The sequence below is a fragment of the Sinocyclocheilus grahami genome, unplaced genomic scaffold (genome assembly GCF_001515645.1).
Source record: "Sinocyclocheilus grahami isolate Dianchi unplaced genomic scaffold, SAMN03320097.WGS_v1.1 scaffold84.1, whole genome shotgun sequence".
Classification (NCBI taxonomy): Eukaryota; Metazoa; Chordata; class Actinopteri; order Cypriniformes; family Cyprinidae; genus Sinocyclocheilus; species Sinocyclocheilus grahami.
Window position 1 is genome coordinate 220,308 of NW_015505263.1, and position 22,656 is coordinate 242,963.

The following is a 22,656-nucleotide window of genomic DNA, read 5'->3' on the forward strand; positions in this document are numbered from 1 at the left end:
TGTCACGAATCCGGTCCATGAACTTCCAATTTCATCGACTCTCGCACTACACACTGTTGCACATCACCCCAGACTACATTTCCCATCATGCATTGCACTGATTGCACTCAGCACGGATTGCACACAGCTGTTTACACTGATTGCACCCAGCTGTTTCATATCACTCCCTCACTATTTAACACTCACTCTGATCCCTTCCCTCTGCCGAGTAGTGTTCAGTGATTATCACTCCCCTAGCGATAGCAACACTACAGAGCCCTCATTTGTTTCCCAGCCTTAGCCTTAGCCTTGTCTGTTTTCTCCGGTTTTGATCTTCGCCTGTTTTCCTGGATTCCTCCCTTTAGCCTTGCCCCTGTGACTCTGTCTGCAGTTCATCGACCCACGCTAGCCCTAGGATTATTCTTGTGTTTTGCCCGCCATATACCTGTCTTCTCCAATTAAAGCTTTGCATTTGGATCCGAACGTCTCACGTCTCGTCAGCCCTGTTACAGCTTTCTAAACATGTGGCTCCTTTGTGCAAGATGCGAGTGCAACGGTAATAGATGTCCCTCTAGAAAATGCGTGAAATATGTGTTCTGTGTGAACGGCTTGGTTTCAGTTTTGATGTAAACAAGATTTTCGCCGCATTGATGTTCTCTTTTTCCGCAATATTTTTAATGAACAACGCAGCAGCGCCGGATCGTGGCTTCAACTGGATAGGCTAACAAAAACATTATAATGCAATGACACTTACATCGTCATCGCATCTCGTGCGCCACTGATAAGGCTGCCTCCTTAACGCACACCTAAAATTCGAATGCAACGTTTTTGCATTTTTATTTTAAATTCGACGAATATTCGATTTTTTTGACAGCCCTATTAAGAGTGTGAGAAGTAATATTTGAAGTATGAGGAATTTCAACAAAAACATTCACCTAGCGAGTACTATTAAAATTTAAAATCCCATAATAAAAAAAGAAAATCTCTGAATATTCATTTGGGTGGCATGACTGTGTTTTCTGACCTGAACCAGCCCCAGTCTCTTCTCCAGAGTCTCTTTATTGCCGCTGGTGCTGTTGAGTGAATTGAGGCGCTCCTGTACACCACTGAGCCATCCCCAGGTGCTCTGCAGCGTCTCCTCAAAGTTCTGCTGCTCCTGCAGGCTGAGCTGACATATGCGCAGTCTCTCCCTCGCCGCCTTGAGAAGCGCCTGATGCTGCAGCTGCAGCTGCGCAGACACTCGAAGCTCCGCCCCACTGCCATGACCCCCCTCACTCAGAGACTGAGCTTCTTGGCACAGACTCTCAAACGAGTCCCTGCAGTATAAGAGATTGGAAAATTATTTGCATTTTAATTTATTACAGTTACTTGCATATTATATGAAAACATTACACAAAATACTGTGAGCGAATGCTATAAAATTGTCAATAGCAGATCTGTATATATATATGTATGAGTCTCACAAAAACCAGGTCACATGTCCAGGTCACAATTCCCAAAAATAATGTTTAAGTATAATGCAATAAATGAATAAACAAACAAAGAAACTTAGTAATAAAATAGTAATATTATAAATATAATATTTGTAGTATGAGGAATTTTAACATGCTTCCTTGCAAACACTATTACAATTAAAAACCCCAAAATAAAAAATAAATAAAATAAAAACACATACTTTGCATAAGGATTATGTAAATATGTCATTAAAAATGTCATGTAAAATACATGCATTAATAATAACACATATTTTTTAATTATTTATAAATATAATGCAATATACATGCTTTAATAATGAAACACTGTTTATTAATGATTTATAAATAGAATTTCCAAAATGACTAAATGTATTAGTAAATAAAATAAAATATTAAATAATCATTTATTTAACAATAAAATACATATATTTTGAATAAGAATTTTCTTATTGATTTAAATATATGTTAAATGCAAAATGCATGGATTTAAATAATATATACATGCATGTTAATAATAACAAATTATTTATTAATTACAAAACATTTATAAAACAAATATAATTTCTGAAATATCAATATTTTTAAATAAATTAAATATTCATTTCTTTTTTATTTTGTGGGGGAGGGGATTATTTAGGATATTTTAAAATATATTTTCCAAATGAGTATACAAGGTTAAAAAATGTAATGTTATACTGTTGCAAAAAACAGTGGGCCGTTTATATACCTACTGAGGGCACACAAATAGGACAAAAGATTGCTATTTATCAGTTTAACATATTCTAACCTCTCTTTAAGCACTTCATGTTGGAATTCTTCCACGCGCTCCAGCGTCACTCTCTCCTGATCGCCGTGTCTCCCCTCAGGCAGCTCGGTGCTCATCCTCACATCCATGCGTTCCAGCCACCGGGTCAACCTCTGCAGACGGGTCTCAAAGCTAGAAAGACACAGCACAGATTTCAATTCACAGCGCTCGGTGACAAATAACCCCCTGCCAACTTGAGAGCAGAGTGTGGGTTCTCTCTTCCACAGCAAAGCCGTTTATCCCCAGAAATTTGTTTCAAACAATCTGCCGCTCTAATATTTAACCCAGCAAGCAGCGGTGTGACGCCGCTGTTAAGTTCTCACCCGCTGAGCAGACTGGCGCTCTCTTCCAGGTTCTGCTGGTTCTGTTTACACTGCTCCACGTAACTGTCCCAGTCCTGCTGGATGGAGGAGAGGTTCTGCTGGACTTGGCCAGCGCTGGCTTTGGGGAGGTGCAGAAGAAGCTTCTCACCCTCTGTACACACCAGCGTTAGACGGCTGTCTCCATCATCCACCCGCTCCAGAGCTCCCTGCATTACAACGAGTTTAAGTGTTAAAAGTGACACATGCATAACATGTCAGACATTGTTTGTACTATAGATAAAACATGCCAAAAAACAGCAAAGGAGATGACATACAGTACAGATAAAAAAAGTATTGCTTTTATTCTGTAAGGATGCATTAAATTGATCTAAAGTGACAAGTAAAGACATTTAAAATGTTACAAAAATTCTATTTCAAATAATGCTGTTCTTCTAAGCTTTCTATTCATTAAACAACCCTGAATAAATGTATCAATGTTTCCACAAAAATACTAAGCAGCACAACTGTTTTCAACATTAATTAATAATAATAAGAAATGTTTGTTGAGCTGCAAATCAGCATATTAGAGTGATTTCTGAAGGATCATGTGACTGGAGTAATGATGCTAAAAAATTCAGGTTTGCATCACAGGAATAAATTACATTTTAAAATATTGTATATTCAAATAGAAAACTGTTATTTTAAATTGTAATAGTATTTGACATTACTTCCAAATAACTTCCATTTTTTTCTAACCAGTCACAAACATTAAGTGTTGGTTTAAGACATTTTACCTGATGCTTGGTATCTGTTTTTAGGTATGCCCATAATGCACTTAATTATGATTTTAGTGTTTTACATTGCATTTCCCTTTCAGTTTGGATGAGGTGTCACAAAAGATGAAATACCTTCAATTTCTGCAGTTTGCGTCCCACCACGCTCATGTCACCAGAATGATCGGCACATTCTCTTACAATGTCTTTCTGTCCAGAGAGCCATGTATGAAACTCCTTCACAAGATCTGGGAAGAGAAGACAAAGTGGACAGTCAGTAAACAATCTTTCCACAATGTCTGTCCTTGAATCAGTAGGGAAGATCATTGTTTAATCAGGAATACAGTGATTCTCACCATTGAAGTGCTGCTGGAGGCCATGCTGCATGGAGCCAAGCTTCTTAACACAGAGCTGATTGACCGTTTCATATTTCTTGATGAGGTCGGTCAGAGAGGAACCTAGACCGGCAAGTTCCTCGGATGGGTATTTTCTGCAAAGCGTGTTCAGGCTTTCCCGGGCTGAGTCAATGCCCGTCTGCTGGTTCTGAAGCTCCTTTTGGATTTCCTATGAATTGTATGCATGATTTATTTCCTTTAAAGTCCATTTATAATGTTAGTCAAGGTTTCTTGTATCAAAACAGTCATAATTTAGTGTTATCTGACCGTTTTTCACCCTCTCTCTGATCCCTAGAGCTTCTATAAAACTTCTATATGTGCAGTAAATGTCCTCGGTTATGATTGATTAATTGTGATATGCCTCAATTCACTCATTTCTTTAAAAGTCCTTTTCCAAAACCTTCACCCTCTCTGTTCCTCTCTGGTGGAATGAGAAGCCAACATCCACCCGAACTGCTAAAATTTCAATTTTCATTTTTCAGCTTTCTAATAAACATGGCACTGTATACAACAAATATTGCTGGCTCGACGATGAACAGCTTATGCTCTTCTATTGTAAGTCGCTTTGGATAAAAACGTCCGCTGAATGCATAAATGTAAATATGTTTCCTTCAAAATGGAAAAAAAACACACTTTCTGTACCTTCACTCTGCAGATTTCTTCAGGAGCTGTTCCACATGGTGAATCCACCAAAGATCTCTCAACGTTCTTCAACCACTCGGACATCTGGCTGAGAAAACCTTCCAGCTGCTTCTTCTGAGAGCAGAAATCTTGGAGGTTGCTCTTGGCTTGGTCACATAACTCTTCAATGCTACTAATTTTCCTTCTGAGGTCCGTCTCCATGACCTGGAAGATGGCGTAGAGCTGATGAAACCAGTTATCAAATCAATGAGCTGGAGAACAAATGGAGATCAGTCTTACCTGCAGTTTAGCAGGAGCATCTTGGCCACCGCAGAGTTGTTTCAGCTCTGAAACTTTCTCTTGTAAAGCATCAATCTTCTTTTCTTTCAGGCCAACATCCACCTAGACAGAAAAATGAATTTAAAAAAATTACACAACTGTTGCTCTGGTTTTATGAACGTGTTTAATAACACAGCTTGGAACATGCCTTGACTTCAGAGAGTTTGTTTGCGGTTTTCTGGCTATCATTGAAGTTATTGAGTCCATCTGTCAGATCCATAACCGAGCTGTTGGACCAGCTTTCGATTTCTCCACTGATATCGTAGATTTCCACCCACAGAGCAGAGCTCCTCTTGAGACTTTCGAGATTGTCCTCGATTTTTTCTGAAACCTGTGTGGATATGAAGAATAATGGCTCTGTTATATGAGGGTTTTTTTTTTTTTTTTTGAAGACTCAATAATTGGCCTTCGGACAAACTCACATCTAGCCACTGGTCCACTGTGGCATCTATTTCTGTCTTCTGGGTGTCGCAATCAGGGATCTTGTTTAATTCACTTAAAAGCTTCTTTCCTTTACTTGAAAATCGCTCTAGTACATTCTGGTTACTGGCCAGCTCTGCTTTAACAGCTTCATGCTACAGAAAGGAAGACCATTTAAGACCCACATTTAAGTTTATCATGGATAGTAGAAGTTAGTAACTCTATTAACTGGTATTTCAAAATAGATTGTCAAGTTTTACCTTCAACAGGGATCTTCGCGTGTCCTCTTGGTCTTTTAGGACAGCTTTAATGTCGGCTATAGCATCAGCACTCTCCAATATTGTGTTTATTGAAGACTTTAAGCTCTGGTAGTCCTTCATGAGCTCTACCAAAGCGCTGCTCTGCTCTTGCCTGGGACAAAAACACGCAGCAATGTCAGTTAGACACTAAAAATCTGCACGTCTGCATAACTAAAATATGGAAAATTAACTTTGATACCCTCAGGAAGTGATGCTCTAACTTTTAGACCAAGTTGCAAACCATGATTGATCAAATCAGACCATTGAAGAGCCACAAAGTCAACATGTAGCCACTAAAGACTAGTGCTTTTAATTAAACATTAAATGCAATTGTTTGTTCTCCATAAAGGTCCATAATATTGTTACTGCATTACTGAATAAATAAGTCTAAAAACTAAAACAAAAAAAAAACTAACTAATTTTATTTTATTAAATTTAGTTTAGAAAAATTAAAAAGGGACCACTCATGCCCCACAATGTCACCACGTAACCACTAAAGATTTGAATATAAGAAAAACTATTTAAATTAATTAAATTATATTAAATAAAAAAAAAAAACATAACATGGCTAAAATGGCAATTTTAAATAATTAAATTAAATTAAATTAAATTAAATTAAAATCAATGAGCTGGAGAACAAATGGAGATCAGTCTTACCTGCAGTTTAGCAGGAGCATCTTGGCCACCGCAGAGTTGTTTCAGCTCTGAAACTTTCTCTTGTAAAGCATCAATCTTCTTTTCTTTCAGGCCAACATCCACCTAGACAGAAAAATGAATTTAAAAAAATTACACAACTGTTGCTCTGGTTTTATGAACGTGTTTAATAACACAGCTTGGAACATGCCTTGACTTCAGAGAGTTTGTTTGCGGTTTTCTGGCTATCATTGAAGTTATTGAGTCCATCTGTCAGATCCATAACCGAGCTGTTGGACCAGCTTTCGATTTCTCCACTGATATCGTAGATTTCCACCCACAGAGCAGAGCTCCTCTTGAGACTTTCGAGATTGTCCTCGATTTTTTCTGAAACCTGTGTGGATATGAAGAATAATGGCTCTGTTATATGAGGGTTTTTTTTTTTTTTTTTGAAGACTCAATAATTGGCCTTCGGACAAACTCACATCTAGCCACTGGTCCACTGTGGCATCTATTTCTGTCTTCTGGGTGTCGCAATCAGGGATCTTGTTTAATTCACTTAAAAGCTTCTTTCCTTTACTTGAAAATCGCTCTAGTACATTCTGGTTACTGGCCAGCTCTGCTTTAACAGCTTCATGCTACAGAAAGGAAGACCATTTAAGACCCACATTTAAGTTTATCATGGATAGTAGAAGTTAGTAACTCTATTAACTGGTATTTCAAAATAGATTGTCAAGTTTTACCTTCAACAGGGATCTTCGCGTGTCCTCTTGGTCTTTTAGGACAGCTTTAATGTCGGCTATAGCATCAGCACTCTCCAATATTGTGTTTATTGAAGACTTTAAGCTCTGGTAGTCCTTCATGAGCTCTACCAAAGCACTGCTCTGCTCTTGCCTGGGACAAAAACACGCAGCAATGTCAGTTAGACACTAAAAATCTGCACGTCTGCATAACTAAAATATGGAAAATTAACTTTGATACCCTCAGGAAGTGATGCTCTAACTTTTAGACCAAGTTGCAAACCATGATCAATGATCAAATCAGACCATTGAAGAGCCACAAAGTCAACATGTAGCCACTAAAGACTAGTGCTTTTAATTAAACATTAAATGCAATTGTTTGTTCTCCATAAAGGTCCATAATATTGTTACTGCATTACTGAATAAATAAGTCTAAAAACTAAAACAAAAAAAAAACTAACTAATTTTATTTTATTAAATTTAGTTTAGAAAAATTAAAAAGGGACCACTCATGCCCCACAATGTCACCACGTAACCACTAAAGATTTGAATATAAGAAAAACTATTTAAATTAATTAAATTATATTAAATAAAAAAAAAAAACATAACATGGCTAAAATGGCAATTTTAAATAATTAAATTAAATTAAATTAAATTAAATTAAATTAAAATGGCTAGAAGAAAAATAAATATGGCTAAAAAGGACAATTGTCTGCTACCAACAAAGATGAAATGTAATATCCAAAATAGGGGGGACCAAATGTAAAAGTTATAATCTTAGTTAATAATTCTCCAATGACATATTGATCAACCATTAATATGAATACTGTGTATGCAAGAACATTTTCTTACACTTAAAGTTATTTATATTTTTAATCATCTCACTACAAAGTGGAACAAATACAGTATAAGAGCCTGTTACTGGTGGCTCACCTTTCAGTAATGAGTTTCTTGGTGTCTTCCCAGGTGGTCTGAAGGAGGTTAATTTCCCTTAGTACTTCACCACCCAGCTCAGCGTCTCTCTGAGCCAACTGTTGACCTTTGTCCCTGAGCCACTGCTCCTCATGCTGGTGGGACTGGAGCTCATCTTCCAGTTGATTAAAGAGCCGAAGCCTACGCACACCACAAATTCAATAAACACAGCTCAACTGATAATTACAAACAACCCTGTTGAACAGGGTAATCCATACCTCTGCTGTAGAGTAAGCACACTGGGCTCTTTCAGGCCCTGTTTATCTGCCTTCTCCTCAATATCCTCTACCGTTTTGAGCAGCTGCTCTTTACGCTGTCTGAACGAGCTCCAAAGAGCACCGAGAGCCTCAGCTTCGCTTTGTTTGGAGCCCAGTAGGTTCCTCACAGCATCCAGCTCCACGCTCAAGGAGTCGGCCAATGAGCGGCACGAGGATCGAGTGTCCTTTCCATTCATCAAGTGGAGATGAGCCTTACAGAGGCTGCTATCCAGATTCACAGCGAGCGTTTCAAGGCGACTGATATCAGGAACAACAGCTTCGAGGTCTTTCTGCAGCTCGTCCAGAACAACGGCTCTTAGTTTCTGTTATATGAGTTTTTTTATTGAAGACTCAATAAAACTCACATCTAGCCATTGGTCCACTGTGGCATCTATTTCTGTCTTCACAATCTGGGTATCGCAATCAGGGATCTTGTTTAATTCACTTAAAAGCTTCTTTCCTTTACTTGAAAATCGCTCTAGTACATTCTGGTTACTGGCCAGCTCTGCTTTAACAGCTTCATGCTACAGAAAGGAAGACCATTTAAGACCCACATTTAAGTTTATCATGGATAGTAGAAGTTAGTAACTCTATTAACTGGTATTTCAAAATAGATTGTCAAGTTTTACCTTCAACAGGGATCTTCGCGTGTCCTCTTGGTCTTTTAGGACAGCTTTAATGTCGGCTATAGCATCAGCACTCTCCAATATTGTGTTTATTGAAGACTTTAAGCTCTGGTAGTCCTTCATGAGCTCTACCAAAGCGCTGCTCTGCTCTTGCCTGGGACAAAAACACGCAGCAATGTCAGTTAGACACTAAAAATCTGCACGTCTGCATAACTAAAATATGGAAAATTAACTTTGATACCCTCAGGAAGTGATGCTCTAACTTTTAGACCAAGTTGCAAACCATGATCAATGATCAAATCAGACCATTGAAGAGCCACAAAGTCAACATGTAGCCACTAAAGACTAGTGCTTTTAATTAAACATTAAATGCAATTGTTTGTTCTCCATAAAGGTCCATAATATTGTTACTGCATTACTGAATAAATAAGTCTAAAAACTAAAACAAAAAAAAAACTAACTAATTTTATTTTATTAAATTTAGTTTAGAAAAATTAAAAAGGGACCACTCATGCCCCACAATGTCACCACGTAACCACTAAAGATTTGAATATAAGAAAAACTATTTAAATTAATTAAATTATATTAAATAAAAAAAAAAAACATAACATGGCTAAAATGGCAATTTAATTAAATTAAATTAAATTAAATTAAATTAAATTAAAATGGCTAGAAGAAAAATAAATATGGCTAAAAAGGACAATTGTCTGCTACCAACAAAGATGAAATGTAATATCCAAAATAGGGGGGACCAAATGTAAAAGTTATAATCTTAGTTAATAATTCTCCAATGACATATTGATCAACCATTAATATGAATACTGTGTATGCAAGAACATTTTCTTACACTTAAAGTTATTTATATTTTTAATCATCTCACTACAAAGTGGAACAAATACAGTATAAGAGCCTGTTACTGGTGGCTCACCTTTCAGTAATGAGTTTCTTGGTGTCTTCCCAGGTGGTCTGAAGGAGGTTAATTTCCCTTAGTACTTCACCACCCAGCTCAGCGTCTCTCTGAGCCAACTGTTGACCTTTGTCCCTGAGCCACTGCTCCTCGTGCTGGTGTGACTGCAGCTCATCTTCCAGCTGATTGAAGAACCGAAGCCTAAAATCATCACAAATTCAATAAGCAGCCCAACAGATATGAAATAGAAACAGCCCTGTTGAAAAGAGTAATCCATACCTCTGCTGTAGAGTAAGCACGTTGGGCTCTTTCAGGCCCTGTTTATCTGCCTTCTCCTCAATATCCTCTACCGTTTTGAGCAGCTGCTCTTTACGCTGTCTGAACGAGCTCCAAAGAGCACCGAGAGCCTCAGCTTCGCTTTGTTTGGAGCCCAGTAGGTTCCTCACAGCATCCAGCTCCACGCTCAAGGAGTCGGCCAATGAGCGGCACGAGGATCGAGTGTCCTTTCCATTCATCAAGTGGAGATGAGCCTTACAGAGGCTGCCGTCCAGATTCACAGCGAGCGTTTCAAGGCGACTAATATCAGGAACGATAGCTTTGAGGTCTTTCTGCAGCTCGTCCACCCGGCTTTTATCCCAACTCCCAGCGCTCTCCACGGTCTGTCTGAGGCCCTGAAGGACGCCGGCCGCCACACTATGGGTGTGTAAGAAGGCCTCTAGCTTCTCCAGACTCTCGCCTCGTAGTTCAACCAGCTGATGTGCCTCCATGTATGGCTGCAAGGAGCTCTCCCACTTTCCCTGAAGCTGTTGAACCTCAGCTTGCTCACAAACATCACACAAGGTCTTAGTTTGCTGCTGAAGACTCTGTCTTAGAACACTTTGCTTCAGCAGATCATCTCTCCTCTCCTGGTGAGAAAGATGATAAAACAATACTGCCTTGTAAAATGGACAATTTCTCTTCCTGCAGATAGGTAATATACTCTGTTTTTCCTAATTTTATATTTGCTATGGTTCTCAATTTAACACATTAAACAATACGTTACTTTGCCAGGTTCAGCTATTCAAAAGTAAAACTAAATATGATGTTTAAGTTAATTTTTTTGTAAAAACCTGAAGACTACATTTGGATTACCTTGGTTAAAAACCTTTTTAAAAGTATCAACAGAATAAAACAAGTTCCTCAAATTGGTAGATGTCCTTTCTCTGGCACAATAACCTAAATTTTAGAATTTCTCATCAAATATTCATAATGCAATAATTTTCAAAACATCCAGACAATTAAAACATTTAATTTGATTGACATTCACAATATTTACATAAAACTACCTTTTAAAATTTGGGGTTTGTAAGTTTTTTGTGTTTTTGAAAGAAATCTATTAGGGATGCACGATATTGGATTTTTGCCGATATGCCGATATTTTTCAACTCATTTTGGTCAATAGCCGATACTTTATTTAATCAGAAACACAAGCCGGGTTTCCATCCAAAGTTGCGAATTTAACTTATGTGCAAAATTGAAATATCGCATAAAACATTTGCGAATAAGCACCATTTCCATCCAACGAGTCAAAGATAACAAAATCATCACTTCCTGGTAGAACTGGCACTAGGCTATATATCACTATGAAAAGTAGGAGAAACCTAATATTCATAGGCCTATATAATAAATGACTTGCGCCTCAGAGCAAGCAGACGAAACAAAATAAATGCGGTCATTGCTTTTGGAAGTGGATGCTGCTGTTTGGGAACGCAGTCGTGTAACATTTCTGGGAGGCAATTATACAGAAATACTTTAATGACACACTTTTCTCAGACATTTCAAAATGACCATAACATTTCAGATGCTGAGGAACGAGATTGGTCCACTGGTTAGGTTTTGCCGTCCCATAGCGCAAAGTCACATGACTTTTCTGATGCGCATGGAGGAATTTACTCGGCAAATGCGTTTCCATCTCCTTTTATTCGCATTAACCCTTTTTCGCACAAGTCAATAACCACCTCAAGCAAGCGTAAAAACTTTTTTGCAAATTAAGGGATTTTTATTCGAAATTTGCAGTTTCCATCACTCGTTTCTGATGCGATACTTCAAAATGCGCATAAAAACAGGGTGATGGAAACATAGCTTCAGTCTAAATGTTATTTGTGTTTTTTACTTTTATTATAGTTTCTATATTTTATTAGAAGTAGGCCAACAGTGCCCCCTACGGAATTAAAACTCCTTACTGAACGGGCTTTAGGACCCGGGGGAGGCTGTCGCTGCTGCCATTGCACCTGCTATAGTACTGTTTACACTATCATACACCGAACGTGTCATTCTGTACGTGCATTCTCAGTTTAAATACAGTGATCTAAATCAGTGAATCTAATCATCTTTCAGGCAAAACTTTGCATCAAGAATGAGCCACATGCTGACGTGATCTAATCTCTAGCACACACTGAGCAGATGCGAGTTAATGTATTCCTCTTATTGGCAAGACATTTCGGCATAATTTTTCATATCGGGCCGATGCCGATATTTACATTTTGCCATTATCGGCCAATCTATTATTCTCATCAAGGCTGCAATTATTTGATCAAAACTACAGTAAAAGCGGTGATACTGTGAAAAAATATAATAAATTAAAATAATTGTTTTCTATTTTAATATATTTTAAAATGTAATTTATTCCTGTGATGGCAAAGCTGAATTTTCAGCAGCTACTATGCATGAATTATTATTTTCTCTCAAAAATTGCAACATAAACATTTCTCTAATTATCACTTTTTAGTTTCAACATACCAATTACATACCACATACTGAATGGAGGCTCTCATAATAGAACATACCTTGATATCACTGGTGGAAGGTTGAAGATCAGTGATATCAACGTGAGAAAACGAATGTAGAGTTGAGAGGAAAGACTCTCCCCATTTGAAGAAGTTCTGCAGGGCTTGATCAAACTGCTCCACCTGAGAAAGGTGCTCCTGAAGCACTTGGATTCTGTGATGAAGAGTTTGATGAACAGTACTATGTTAGACATACTCAGTTTTTTTTATGCAAAGTTTATCACTCACTCCACCCAGACCATTTATGAAATGTAAGCCACAAACATACATAAGTACATTAACATACTGATCCACCCTCATGAACAACAGCCTGATTTATGCCAGCACATGGAGTTTGGATAATCATAACAGAGGCCATTTATTTATAAGAGTATCAAAAGTACAATAGCAAAAAACAGCTGTCAGAGAAAGGTTGGAAAATAGTCATCCGAAGCTTAATTACAACTATTTTTGATGCAAGAAACCTAAAGATGGCCTCTTTAAACAAATGCAGCTTATGCTTAATATGACTGACCTTTGAGGTATAGCTGTGGTCTGACACTTCCATCTTTTCTCAAGCTGTTCATGGTCTTCTTTGAGTGTTTTCACACGTTCATCTGATGCAGTGGTGTAAAGAGTTGGTGTTTGGGCCACCAGCCTGTTGTAAACTGACTCCAGAGACTGAAGTTCACTCTGTAGGTGCTTTAAAAGAAGTTTAAGAAACAATATGAAATTGAAATATTTCACTTCTAATATTAAATGTCCCTGCCATTTTCTAAAGAAAAACTAAATGTATTAACTTTTCATCACAAATAGTTTTGAAATAGCTTTGTTTTTAAAATGAAGAGATGAAAAATAGCATTAACCATTATTATAGGTCGACTTTTCACAATTCACTTAAATCCCAATGGATAAAACCAAGCATGTCAATCATTATTTCCAGCTAAATATTCTGTTTCACACAGAAATGTGTCACATTATAGAAGTCAAATACATTGTGAATGTTGTTTCATGCTTTATTTCATTTATTACTTTCAGTTCCAGCAGTTCTCCATCCAGCTTTAGTTTGTCAACCGGGAGGAACTGAGAGTCAGGGCTGGATATGGATTCACATCTCTCCAGGCATGACTGCAGGGCAGACCAATCCTTTTCATACCTGAAATAGACAAAATAATCAAGAGATTTAAATAAATATGTGAAGGTTGGCTTCATAATTTGATGTTAGATACCAACAGAGACAGCAAACATACTTTTGCCAGTGTGACAGAAGGCTCTCCATTTGGTTCTGTTTTTCCTTGGCCTGTTTTAAACCCTGCTCGTAACTTTGCTGCAGGGCCGCTACGGCTCTCTCGGCCTTCTCTCTATCACTGAGCCTGCGGGCGCCAGCAGACAGGGACAGCAGGGTGGCCTTCAGCTTTTCCAGGGACTGGAACATATCCTGAAAACCAAACCAATCACTTATTCAGGCTGAACTGGTGCAAATAAATGAGAAATGATCATGCAGTGATCATACCATGTGACTCTGTAGAGTTTTGTAGGTCTCGGATGAAGACACGCAGGAGGTGACAGGGCTGTCAAGTTTCTTCTGGATATCTTCAACCTCTGATTGTACCTTTTAAAAGAACGCAATGTCATTAGACAACATAAGACTTCAGTAAGATCGCAGTAAACGGCATGTTCAAACGTACCTGTTGAAGGTTGGCATTGAACTTCGTCTGGTGGGAGGAGCTTTCTTCCAACTGTCCATTCAGATGTTCCACACTCTCCTTAAGCTCCTCCCAGTATCTGCCAATCTGTGTGAGACGGGCTTTGATTCGTGCAGATTCGCCAGACGACACAAACTGGACCAGCGCTTGAGATTTCTCCTCCAAGTTGGACAGGACCTGTGACCTCTCCTGCAGACCTTCTCTGATTGTCTGCCCACCAGAATATAAGAGACGAAATGCTGCAATGTCAGCGGGAGTTTATATAGAAAATTGCATTTTATTGAAATGTGACCCTGGACCACAAAACCAGTCATAAGGGTCATTGAAATTGAGATTTATACATAAATAAGCTTTCCTTTGATGTATGGTTTGTTAGGACAGGACAATATTTGGTCGAGATACAACTATTTGAAAATCTGGAATCTGAGGGTGCAAAAAAATCTATATATTGAGAAAATCATCTTTAAAGTTGTCCAGATGAAGTCTTTAGCAATGCATATTACTAATCAAAAATGAAGTTTTGATATATTTACGGTAGGAAATTTACAAAATATCTTCACGGAACATGATCTTTACTTAATATTCTAATGATTTTTGGCATAAAAGAAAATTCGATAATTTTGACGCATACAATGTTTTTTTGGCTATTGCTACAAATATACCCCAGCGACTTAAGACTGCTTTTGTGCTCCAGGGTCACAAATAGTTAATCTGATAAAGAATTTAAAAAAAATACTATAAGTGTAATATAAGCTTTTCAGTTTATAAACGGAGGACCACACCTATGCATAATAAATGTGTAACTTAACACATTAAATAAAATAATAAATAAAATTAGTTGATATTAAATGACAAGCAACAATTAAATGTTTAGTGACATTAAATGACAAGATATGCAATTAGAAATATAAAAGATATTAACAAAAAATCTAAAAATACTAAATTAAAGAATACGACATTAATTATAAACTAATGCATTTATAATAATTTATATTAATACAATTATTATACAGTCAAGTTTTTTTGAGAAAAAAAATTAATGATCTAAAATATATAGAATATTTTCAATTGAATAAATAGTTTTTTTTATAGAGTAATAGAAAAGTTTTTAAATAAATACAGAAGCCATGCAGTCATTTCAAACATTTCCAAAGACATGTTGTTTATTTTTTTAATCAATTATATATTTATTTTCACACCTTTACGGTACAGATCTGCTGGTCCAAAGGTGTGCTGGAGGTTTTCAAGGCATCCATTTCTCTTTCCCTCTCCGTTATCCATGTGGAAAATGCTTCAAACTCACTCCCGAAAGTATCCCACTGATCTTTCATCCCCTCCAAAGTCTTCACACTGAAAAATTATATACAGCAGTAATCAAAAAACGGCCTCATGGATTCATAATGAATTCACAGATTATGTTTAATACATTTGTCTAAATAATCTCAGCGTAAAATCTATGAAATAAAGTAAGGTATTACTCTCGCTTGAGTCCAGTCTCAACTTTGTCCACTTGTTCACTCAGAGCACGTGCTTGATCCCGGAGGAGAGAGTGATTTTTGGGGCCCAACTGGATCTCTGTGGCCCTCTTGAGAAGAGTGTTCACCTGTCTGGCCTCTGTTTCACACTGTTTCAGGAGCTCCTGCAGGAACAATAGCAACAGATGAAGTGAAAATGTCCGTGGTATTGTTTTGTTTTTGTGAGGCAGAATAAACCAAATGATTGCAAACCATTTCAAAACTAAAGCCTGTAGTTGATTAGCCTGTAGGCTGTTTACAGTTGAGTGTTTATTGGCTATTTTACAATGGCTTGTAATGAGGCTCATTCAGTGTATGGCCAGAGCAGATTTTCTAATGAGGATTTTGGTTGTAAAAGCTCTCGCAGCTCTTCTGTTTTCAAAATAAAGACGCTCGTGATTCATTACACAGAGCCCTTGGAGATCAAGTGTTATTCTCACCTTGGCCTGCTCCAGCTCTGTGCTGAGACTGTCTGGACTGCTGAAGTTCATCTCTCTCTCTGTGACCGATCGCACTTTACCCACAAACTCCCTCACTGCTGCCTGCTGACCCTCAAACTCCTGCCAAGCAGCTAAAGTCACCTGACAACAGAGACGGACATTGTTTCAAAGTCAGAAACTGAAATTATCTGCTTAATAAAAAATAAAAATAAATAATAAAAATCGACGTGAAACTGCATTCAAAACACAATATATTGAATTAAATAAAATTTCATTCTCACCTCCAGGTTCTGTAACATGTACATAACATCTAAAATACATAATTATTTTATTTTATTTGACTTAGCCATTCTCACCTCCAGGTTCTTTTCCTGTGACTCTGTGCTTTGATCCATTTCACTCAAGGTAGCCTCTAGTTTCTGCAGGTCTTCCTGTAAGCTCTCCTCCAGACCCTCCTCTACCTGCAGCTGCTTCCCACGGTTTATCTGCTCTTGCATTTCCTTCCTCTTGAGCCGGAGACGCTTGAGTTGTTGCTGCACATTAGGAAAGCACATGAATGTTAGATATAAATATGATTTTCAGCTATCAGCTATGATATAACATGGTTGCAGTGAGGGTGGCACCTGATGAAGCAGCAGCAGTTGTTGGGCTTCTCTGACGGACTCAGAGTTCAGAATCTTGCTGGTCACTGACTGCAGCTCCTGCTGACCCTGTGTCAACTCCTCCAGTGTAGTTTTCACCTCCTCTCTGAACTGCACACAGTCGCTCACCGCCAGCACGACCTTCTCTGACTATCACAACACACACATACGATCTCTTATTAATATTTAAAAGTATCGTAACACTTTCAAGTCAAGACACAGTAGCAAAAACAGCCAGTTTCATTCTAAAAGGGTGGAAAATGGTCATGTAAAAGTTTGAAACCAAAATTAGAAACCATTATGAGTGGGCGATAGGGCAAATGTGGGCAAAACTACATAATCTCAACAAAAAGTTGTTTAATCCAAAGAAAATACTTCAAAAAATTGACTCGTTTACTTTATACATAGCAGCTAACAGCTGATTTACATTGATATTTTCTATATATCACATATCACCTCCAGCTTCAAAATATACAGAAAATATATAATATGTGACCCTGGAGCACAAAACCAGTCTTAAATCGCTGAGGTATATTTGTGGCAATAGCCAAAAATACATTGTATGGGTCAAAATTATCGATTTTTCTTTTATGCCAAAAATCATTAGGATATTAAGTAAAGATCATGTTCCATGAAGATATTTTATAAATGTCCTACTGTAAATATATTAAAACTTAATTTTTGATTAGTAATATGCATTGCTAAGAACTTCATTTGGACAACTTTCAAGGCAATTTTCTCAATATTTAGATTTTTTTTGCACCCTCAGATTCCAGATAGTTGTATCTCAACCAAATATTGTCCTATCCTAACAAACCATACATCAATGGAAAGCTTATTTATTCAGCTTTCAGATTATGTATAATCTCAATTTTGAAAAATGTACCCTTATGACTGGGTTTGTGGTCCAGGGTCACATATAATATATTATATAAAATATATTATATTATATACAATTTATATCTATATTATATATATTTCATGTATACTTAATATATAATAATATAGAAAAATTATATTTTTAAATTTGCTTTCAAAATCCTCACCTCCAGGCTCTAGGTTCTATAAAATATATAGATATCAGCTGGCAGCTGATTTACTTTGATATTTTCCCATATGGCAGATGATTTATTTGAATTTGTTCTTAAAATGAGTATGTCTTACCTCAGAAAGGGATGTGAGGAGACCCTTAAAGTCACTGGAGAGTTTGCTGAGAGCAGCTCCCTGTCTCTGAGCATCACTCTCTGTGCAAACCTCTATCAGAGCAGCCAAACGTGTCTTCAACCAGCTCACGTTCCCCTCCTGCAGTTCAGCATCGTTTCTCAGACTCTGCAAATCATGAAGTGGCGATCAATCAAGATTTCACACAGCTGTCGCATTCAGTTTCTTCCCACTTCATCTTTGTTTCTCACCTCTATAGTGGATTTGACCTGTCCAAACTTGCTGGGGTCTCCAGCTCTGTTTCGCAGAAGTCTGAGTTGACTTTCCTTCGATGTAACCCAGGCGGAGAGTTCAGAGAACCTGCAAACACAAACAAAATCTAATTATATTGTCAATATTCTATAAATTAAAATTAATTTATATCAGCAGTGATTTTACATGCCACAATACAATATTTAAGTCACATTTGTGACCGTGGACCACAAACCCAGTCATAAGGTAATTTTTTTTTAAATTCTTTTTGAGATATATACATCAGCTGAATAAATAAGCTTTCCATTGATGTATGGTTTGTTGGGAAATGACAATATTTGGCTGAGATACAACTATTTGAAAATCTGGAATCTGAGGGTGCGACAAAATCAAAATACTGAGAAAATCATCTTTAAAGTTGTCCAAATTAAGTGCTTAGCAATGCATATTACTAATCAAAAATTAAGTTTTGATATATTTACGGTAGGAAATTTACAAAATATCTTCATGGAACATGATCTTTACTTAATATTCTAATGATTTTTGGCATAAAAGAAAAATCGATCATTTTGACCCATACAATGTATTTTTGGCTATTGCTACAAATATACCCCAGCGACTTAAAACTGGTTTTGTGGTCCAGGGTCACATTTATTTATATAGCAATTTATACAATACAGATTTTTTCAAAGCAGCTTCACATTAATACACAAGAAAATAACAGCAATAATGCACTAAAATCCATCAATTATGAAACAAATACCATTTCAGCTGTATAGCAGCTCGAAAATGACAATAGTGTCATTATTTAGCTCAATTTAGTTCAGTTTTGATTCAATTTAGGTCAGTAACAGAGGGAACGTTGCAAAATTCAATAGTTATGAAGCGAATACAATTCAACAGTAAAGCAGCTTGACAGAAGGCAATAATGTCATTATTCAGCTCAGGTCAGTTCTATGTTGATTCAGTTCAGTTCAATAACTGTGCAAAGTTAAAGGGTTAGTTCACCCAAAAACGAAAATTCTGTCATTAATTACTCACCCTCGTGTTGTTCGAAACCCGTAAGACCTTCGTTCATCTTCGGAACACAATTTAAGATATTTTTGATGAAATCTGAGGGCTCTCTGACCCTCCCATAGACAGCAAGGTAACTACCACGTTCAAGGTCCAGAAAAGTACCAAGATGATCGACAAAGTAGTCCGTGTGACATCAGTGGTTCAACTGTAAAGTTACGAAGCTACGAGAATACTTTTTTGCGCAAAGAAAACAAAAATAACGACTTTATTCCACATTTTCGTCTTTACTGCGTCACTTTGGACACGCGTTCATGACAGAATCATGAGGCAAGCGTGTGGCGGTGCCGGCGCTGACCCAGATCCGGCGTGATGACGTGCTCGCGACCTTGAACATGGTAGTTACCTTGCTGCATATGGGAGGGTCAGAGAGCTCTCTGATTTCATAAAAAATATCTTAAATTGTGTTCCGAAGATGAACGAAGGTCTTACGGGTTTCGAACAACACGAGGGTGAGTAATTAATGACAGAATGTTTGGGTGAACTAACCCTTTAAGGGTGATATGGCACAAATGTGTTCTAAAACACTGAAACTATGAATAGCTGACTGAAACCATGAGAATTTCAGTGAATATTTCAGTGCATATTTGTGTGCATGTAAATTCTGGCTGCTCAAAATGAAAGATGCCTGCTGTTCTTAAGATCATGGTTTGTCAAAGCTCAATGTGTTAAAAGAGGCATCAAGGGATGATAGCCAATGAGACAAGAAAAGGTTCAATGCAACAATACAGCATAACAGAAACTGTCAACTGCCACGAAGCTTCAGAGGGAATTAAGATGCCTGTTCTATGAACACAAACTGCCTAAGCACTGTGTGAACTTGCATTGAAATAAGTAGACTTGAAGTATCTCCTGGTGTGATGTGAAACCACGGTTTGTATTAGCATCATATAAAAACACACAAATGATTAATCTCAACAGGGATGATATTTAAGACATCGCTGACAGTATTTAAGCAAATTTAGCGCTTGCCCTGCTGTGATCTTGAGGACTAGCACTGTCACAGCTGAAGGAGAAACAGGAGGCAAAGGAGCCTGATTCTGCCAAATCGTGTCTCCTGTAATCAGCGCAATAACACTGAGCAATAAGGTTGGTAAAGAGAGAAATGAACTTGACCGGGAGGATTCAGCAGTATCCTGTCAATCACTGCATACTGTTAACTGTTATGATCATTGCACCAAGCCATCTTCATCAGTCGTAGGGCCAGCCAATCAGAGAGAATTCAGAGTAAGTGATGAGTGACATCTCAGTGTGGAAAAATATGAGCAGATCACCCTCGTTCCTGCACTGGCGCTGGCGTGGTAATTAACAAGGGCAGAAATGGGATCAGCTGATGACTAATGGCTAATTATCACTTATGCCTGTTACTGCAGATGGCTGCACAAATATAAAGTAAAGACAGCAGCAAGAATCGTCCTTTCTTTGCCACTGGCAGGCACATCGGCTTTCTGAGACTCTTGTTAATGTATGTGACACTGGGAGGAGGAATTGGAATACTGGAAAAGCCCCAGAAGCCAGACTTGAAATTATGATTAAAATGCAATGAAGAAACATACTTCACGCTATTCTTAGTTCGGTTCCTATAACTGATTTCAGCCCTCGCATCAAGTATTGCTTTTACGTTGAAATCGAAATTGGCATTATGTGAAGCCAGTGGTACATTTTTGTTGATTTTTGTCGCAGTGTATAATTTTGTGCCACGTTCAAATTTGCAGAGGTCTGGACAGAATGGCTGGATGTGGCAAAAGCAGTGTTTGTAAATATGGTATGTAAGCCAGTGTTTGCTGGGATTGCAAGTATGTAAGTATAGGGAAGTAAATATACTTTACTGTTCCACAATAGTCTCCATGTTCAAGATACAGAACACTAATGCTGGCTGCAGCCAAGGTACTGCTCTTTTGGGGGGAAATTATCAATTTCTTATGTTGTTTTTTTTTTATGTAAAAAATGTTTTAATGTCCTAATGTTTTAATAACTTTAATAAGACCCATAAAGTCATAATTGTAGTTTTATGGATTTTAATCCATGTCTTTTAGACTTGAGTTCATTTATATGCTAGTTTGATGTTAAACAACATTAAGTTCTATCAAATGTACACATGTACATTTTTCAAATAGATTTAGATTTAAATTTATGCATTTTACAGATATCCAAAATTCTACTGTTTGAGCTACAGGTAGTGTTGTCAAAAGTACCTACCAAGTCAATACTTAAATTTTGAAGCGTAGTGATACCGTGGTTCAACTGTAAAGTTACGAAGCTACGAGAATACTTTTTTGCGCAAAGAAAACAAAAATAACGACTTTATTCCACATTTTCGTCTTTACTGCGTCACTTTGGACACGCGTTCATGACAGAATCATGAGGCAAGCGTGTGGCGGTGCCGGCGCTGACCCAGATCCGGCGTGATGACGTGCTCGCGACCTTGAACATGGTAGTTACCTTGCTGCATATGGGAGGGTCAGAGAGCTCTCTGATTTCATAAAAAATATCTTAAATTGTGTTCCGAAGATGAACGAAGGTCTTACGGGTTTCGAACAACACGAGGGTGAGTAATTAATGACAGAATTTTCGTTTTTGGGTGAACTAACCCTTTAACTTTGCACAGTTATTGAACTGAACTGAATCAACATAGAACTGAACTAAGCTGAATAATGACATTACAGAAGACAATAGTGTGATTATTCAGCTCAAATCCATTCAATATCGAGTCAATTCAGTTCAATAACTGCTAAAATCAGTGTCATAATCCTTCTTAATTCAAATATTCTTATCCGATAGTGCAGTTAAATGGATAATATTACTGAATATTAATTTTCTAACCAATTAAAATTAAATATTGAAAGGACAAAAGGTTCACCTGGTATTAAACTCCTTCCATTTGTCCGGGTGCTGCATTAGTTTCTGATGTGTGCTGTCAATATCCTCTTTGACCTCTGCAAACGCTGTCCTGGCGTTCTCTAAAGTTTGCCGGGCTTGTTCGCTCTCCGGAAGCTTCGAGCACAGCTCCTCCATATGCTGTAAGCGCTTCTCACAAAGAGCCTCTGGACCCTTTTCCTTAAAAAACATCTACATAAAAATATCCAATATAAGCATTGCCTATTTCCAAGGTCAGAAAGATTGCTTACAGAGGGGTGTAATGCTGGTGGCACTCACCCGGTGCTCTTTGATTAACCTCTCGCTGCCCATGCTGGGCATACTGCGGTTCTCACGGGCCACTTCAGCCTGACACTCCTGCACTGATGCCATCAGACGACTCTTCTCCAGCTCCACCTTCAGATGCAGCAGGTGAGAAGGAACCTCTGTTTGGACATCCTGCAGAAAAGATGCATTTTCATATTGTGGGTGCAGTTCAATGCAACTTGCAAAGTGCTTTTTTTTTTATTCAATTACAGAATTAAATTACTTAAAAATGGCCATTTGTTAACCATTTTAAGTGTTAAAAGCACACATTAAAAGCCCAATTATATTACATATATATATATATATATATATATATATATATATATATATGTGACCCT

At 37.6% G+C, this 22,656-nt stretch overlaps 1 protein-coding gene across 1 annotated transcript in view; it reads right to left on the reverse strand.

The window, feature by feature from the left end:
* Positions 1-22,656, reverse strand: part of LOC107586628 (nesprin-1-like) — a 122,246-nt gene that overhangs the window by 62,740 nt on the left and 36,850 nt on the right. The window contains exons 19-49 of the mRNA XM_016274082.1: positions 22,292-22,450; positions 21,996-22,204; positions 18,061-18,169; positions 17,813-17,977; positions 16,631-16,798; positions 16,364-16,540; positions 16,008-16,148; positions 15,532-15,692; positions 15,253-15,403; positions 14,036-14,263; positions 13,861-13,959; positions 13,598-13,785; positions 13,380-13,503; positions 12,883-13,049; positions 12,369-12,522; positions 9,823-10,448; positions 9,565-9,744; positions 8,640-8,790; positions 8,376-8,534; positions 7,972-8,333; positions 7,715-7,894; positions 5,370-5,520; positions 5,112-5,264; positions 4,838-5,020; positions 4,651-4,752; positions 4,372-4,575; positions 3,691-3,898; positions 3,470-3,582; positions 2,583-2,788; positions 2,242-2,391; positions 1,004-1,295 (exon numbers count right to left, since the gene is read on the reverse strand). Coding sequence (XP_016129568.1) covers positions 1,004-1,295; positions 2,242-2,391; positions 2,583-2,788; positions 3,470-3,582; positions 3,691-3,898; positions 4,372-4,575; positions 4,651-4,752; positions 4,838-5,020; positions 5,112-5,264; positions 5,370-5,520; positions 7,715-7,894; positions 7,972-8,333; positions 8,376-8,534; positions 8,640-8,790; positions 9,565-9,744; positions 9,823-10,448; positions 12,369-12,522; positions 12,883-13,049; positions 13,380-13,503; positions 13,598-13,785; positions 13,861-13,959; positions 14,036-14,263; positions 15,253-15,403; positions 15,532-15,692; positions 16,008-16,148; positions 16,364-16,540; positions 16,631-16,798; positions 17,813-17,977; positions 18,061-18,169; positions 21,996-22,204; positions 22,292-22,450 — 5,820 coding nt within the window. The remainder of the gene's footprint in view (positions 1-1,003; positions 1,296-2,241; positions 2,392-2,582; positions 2,789-3,469; positions 3,583-3,690; positions 3,899-4,371; positions 4,576-4,650; positions 4,753-4,837; positions 5,021-5,111; positions 5,265-5,369; positions 5,521-7,714; positions 7,895-7,971; positions 8,334-8,375; positions 8,535-8,639; positions 8,791-9,564; positions 9,745-9,822; positions 10,449-12,368; positions 12,523-12,882; positions 13,050-13,379; positions 13,504-13,597; positions 13,786-13,860; positions 13,960-14,035; positions 14,264-15,252; positions 15,404-15,531; positions 15,693-16,007; positions 16,149-16,363; positions 16,541-16,630; positions 16,799-17,812; positions 17,978-18,060; positions 18,170-21,995; positions 22,205-22,291; positions 22,451-22,656) is intronic.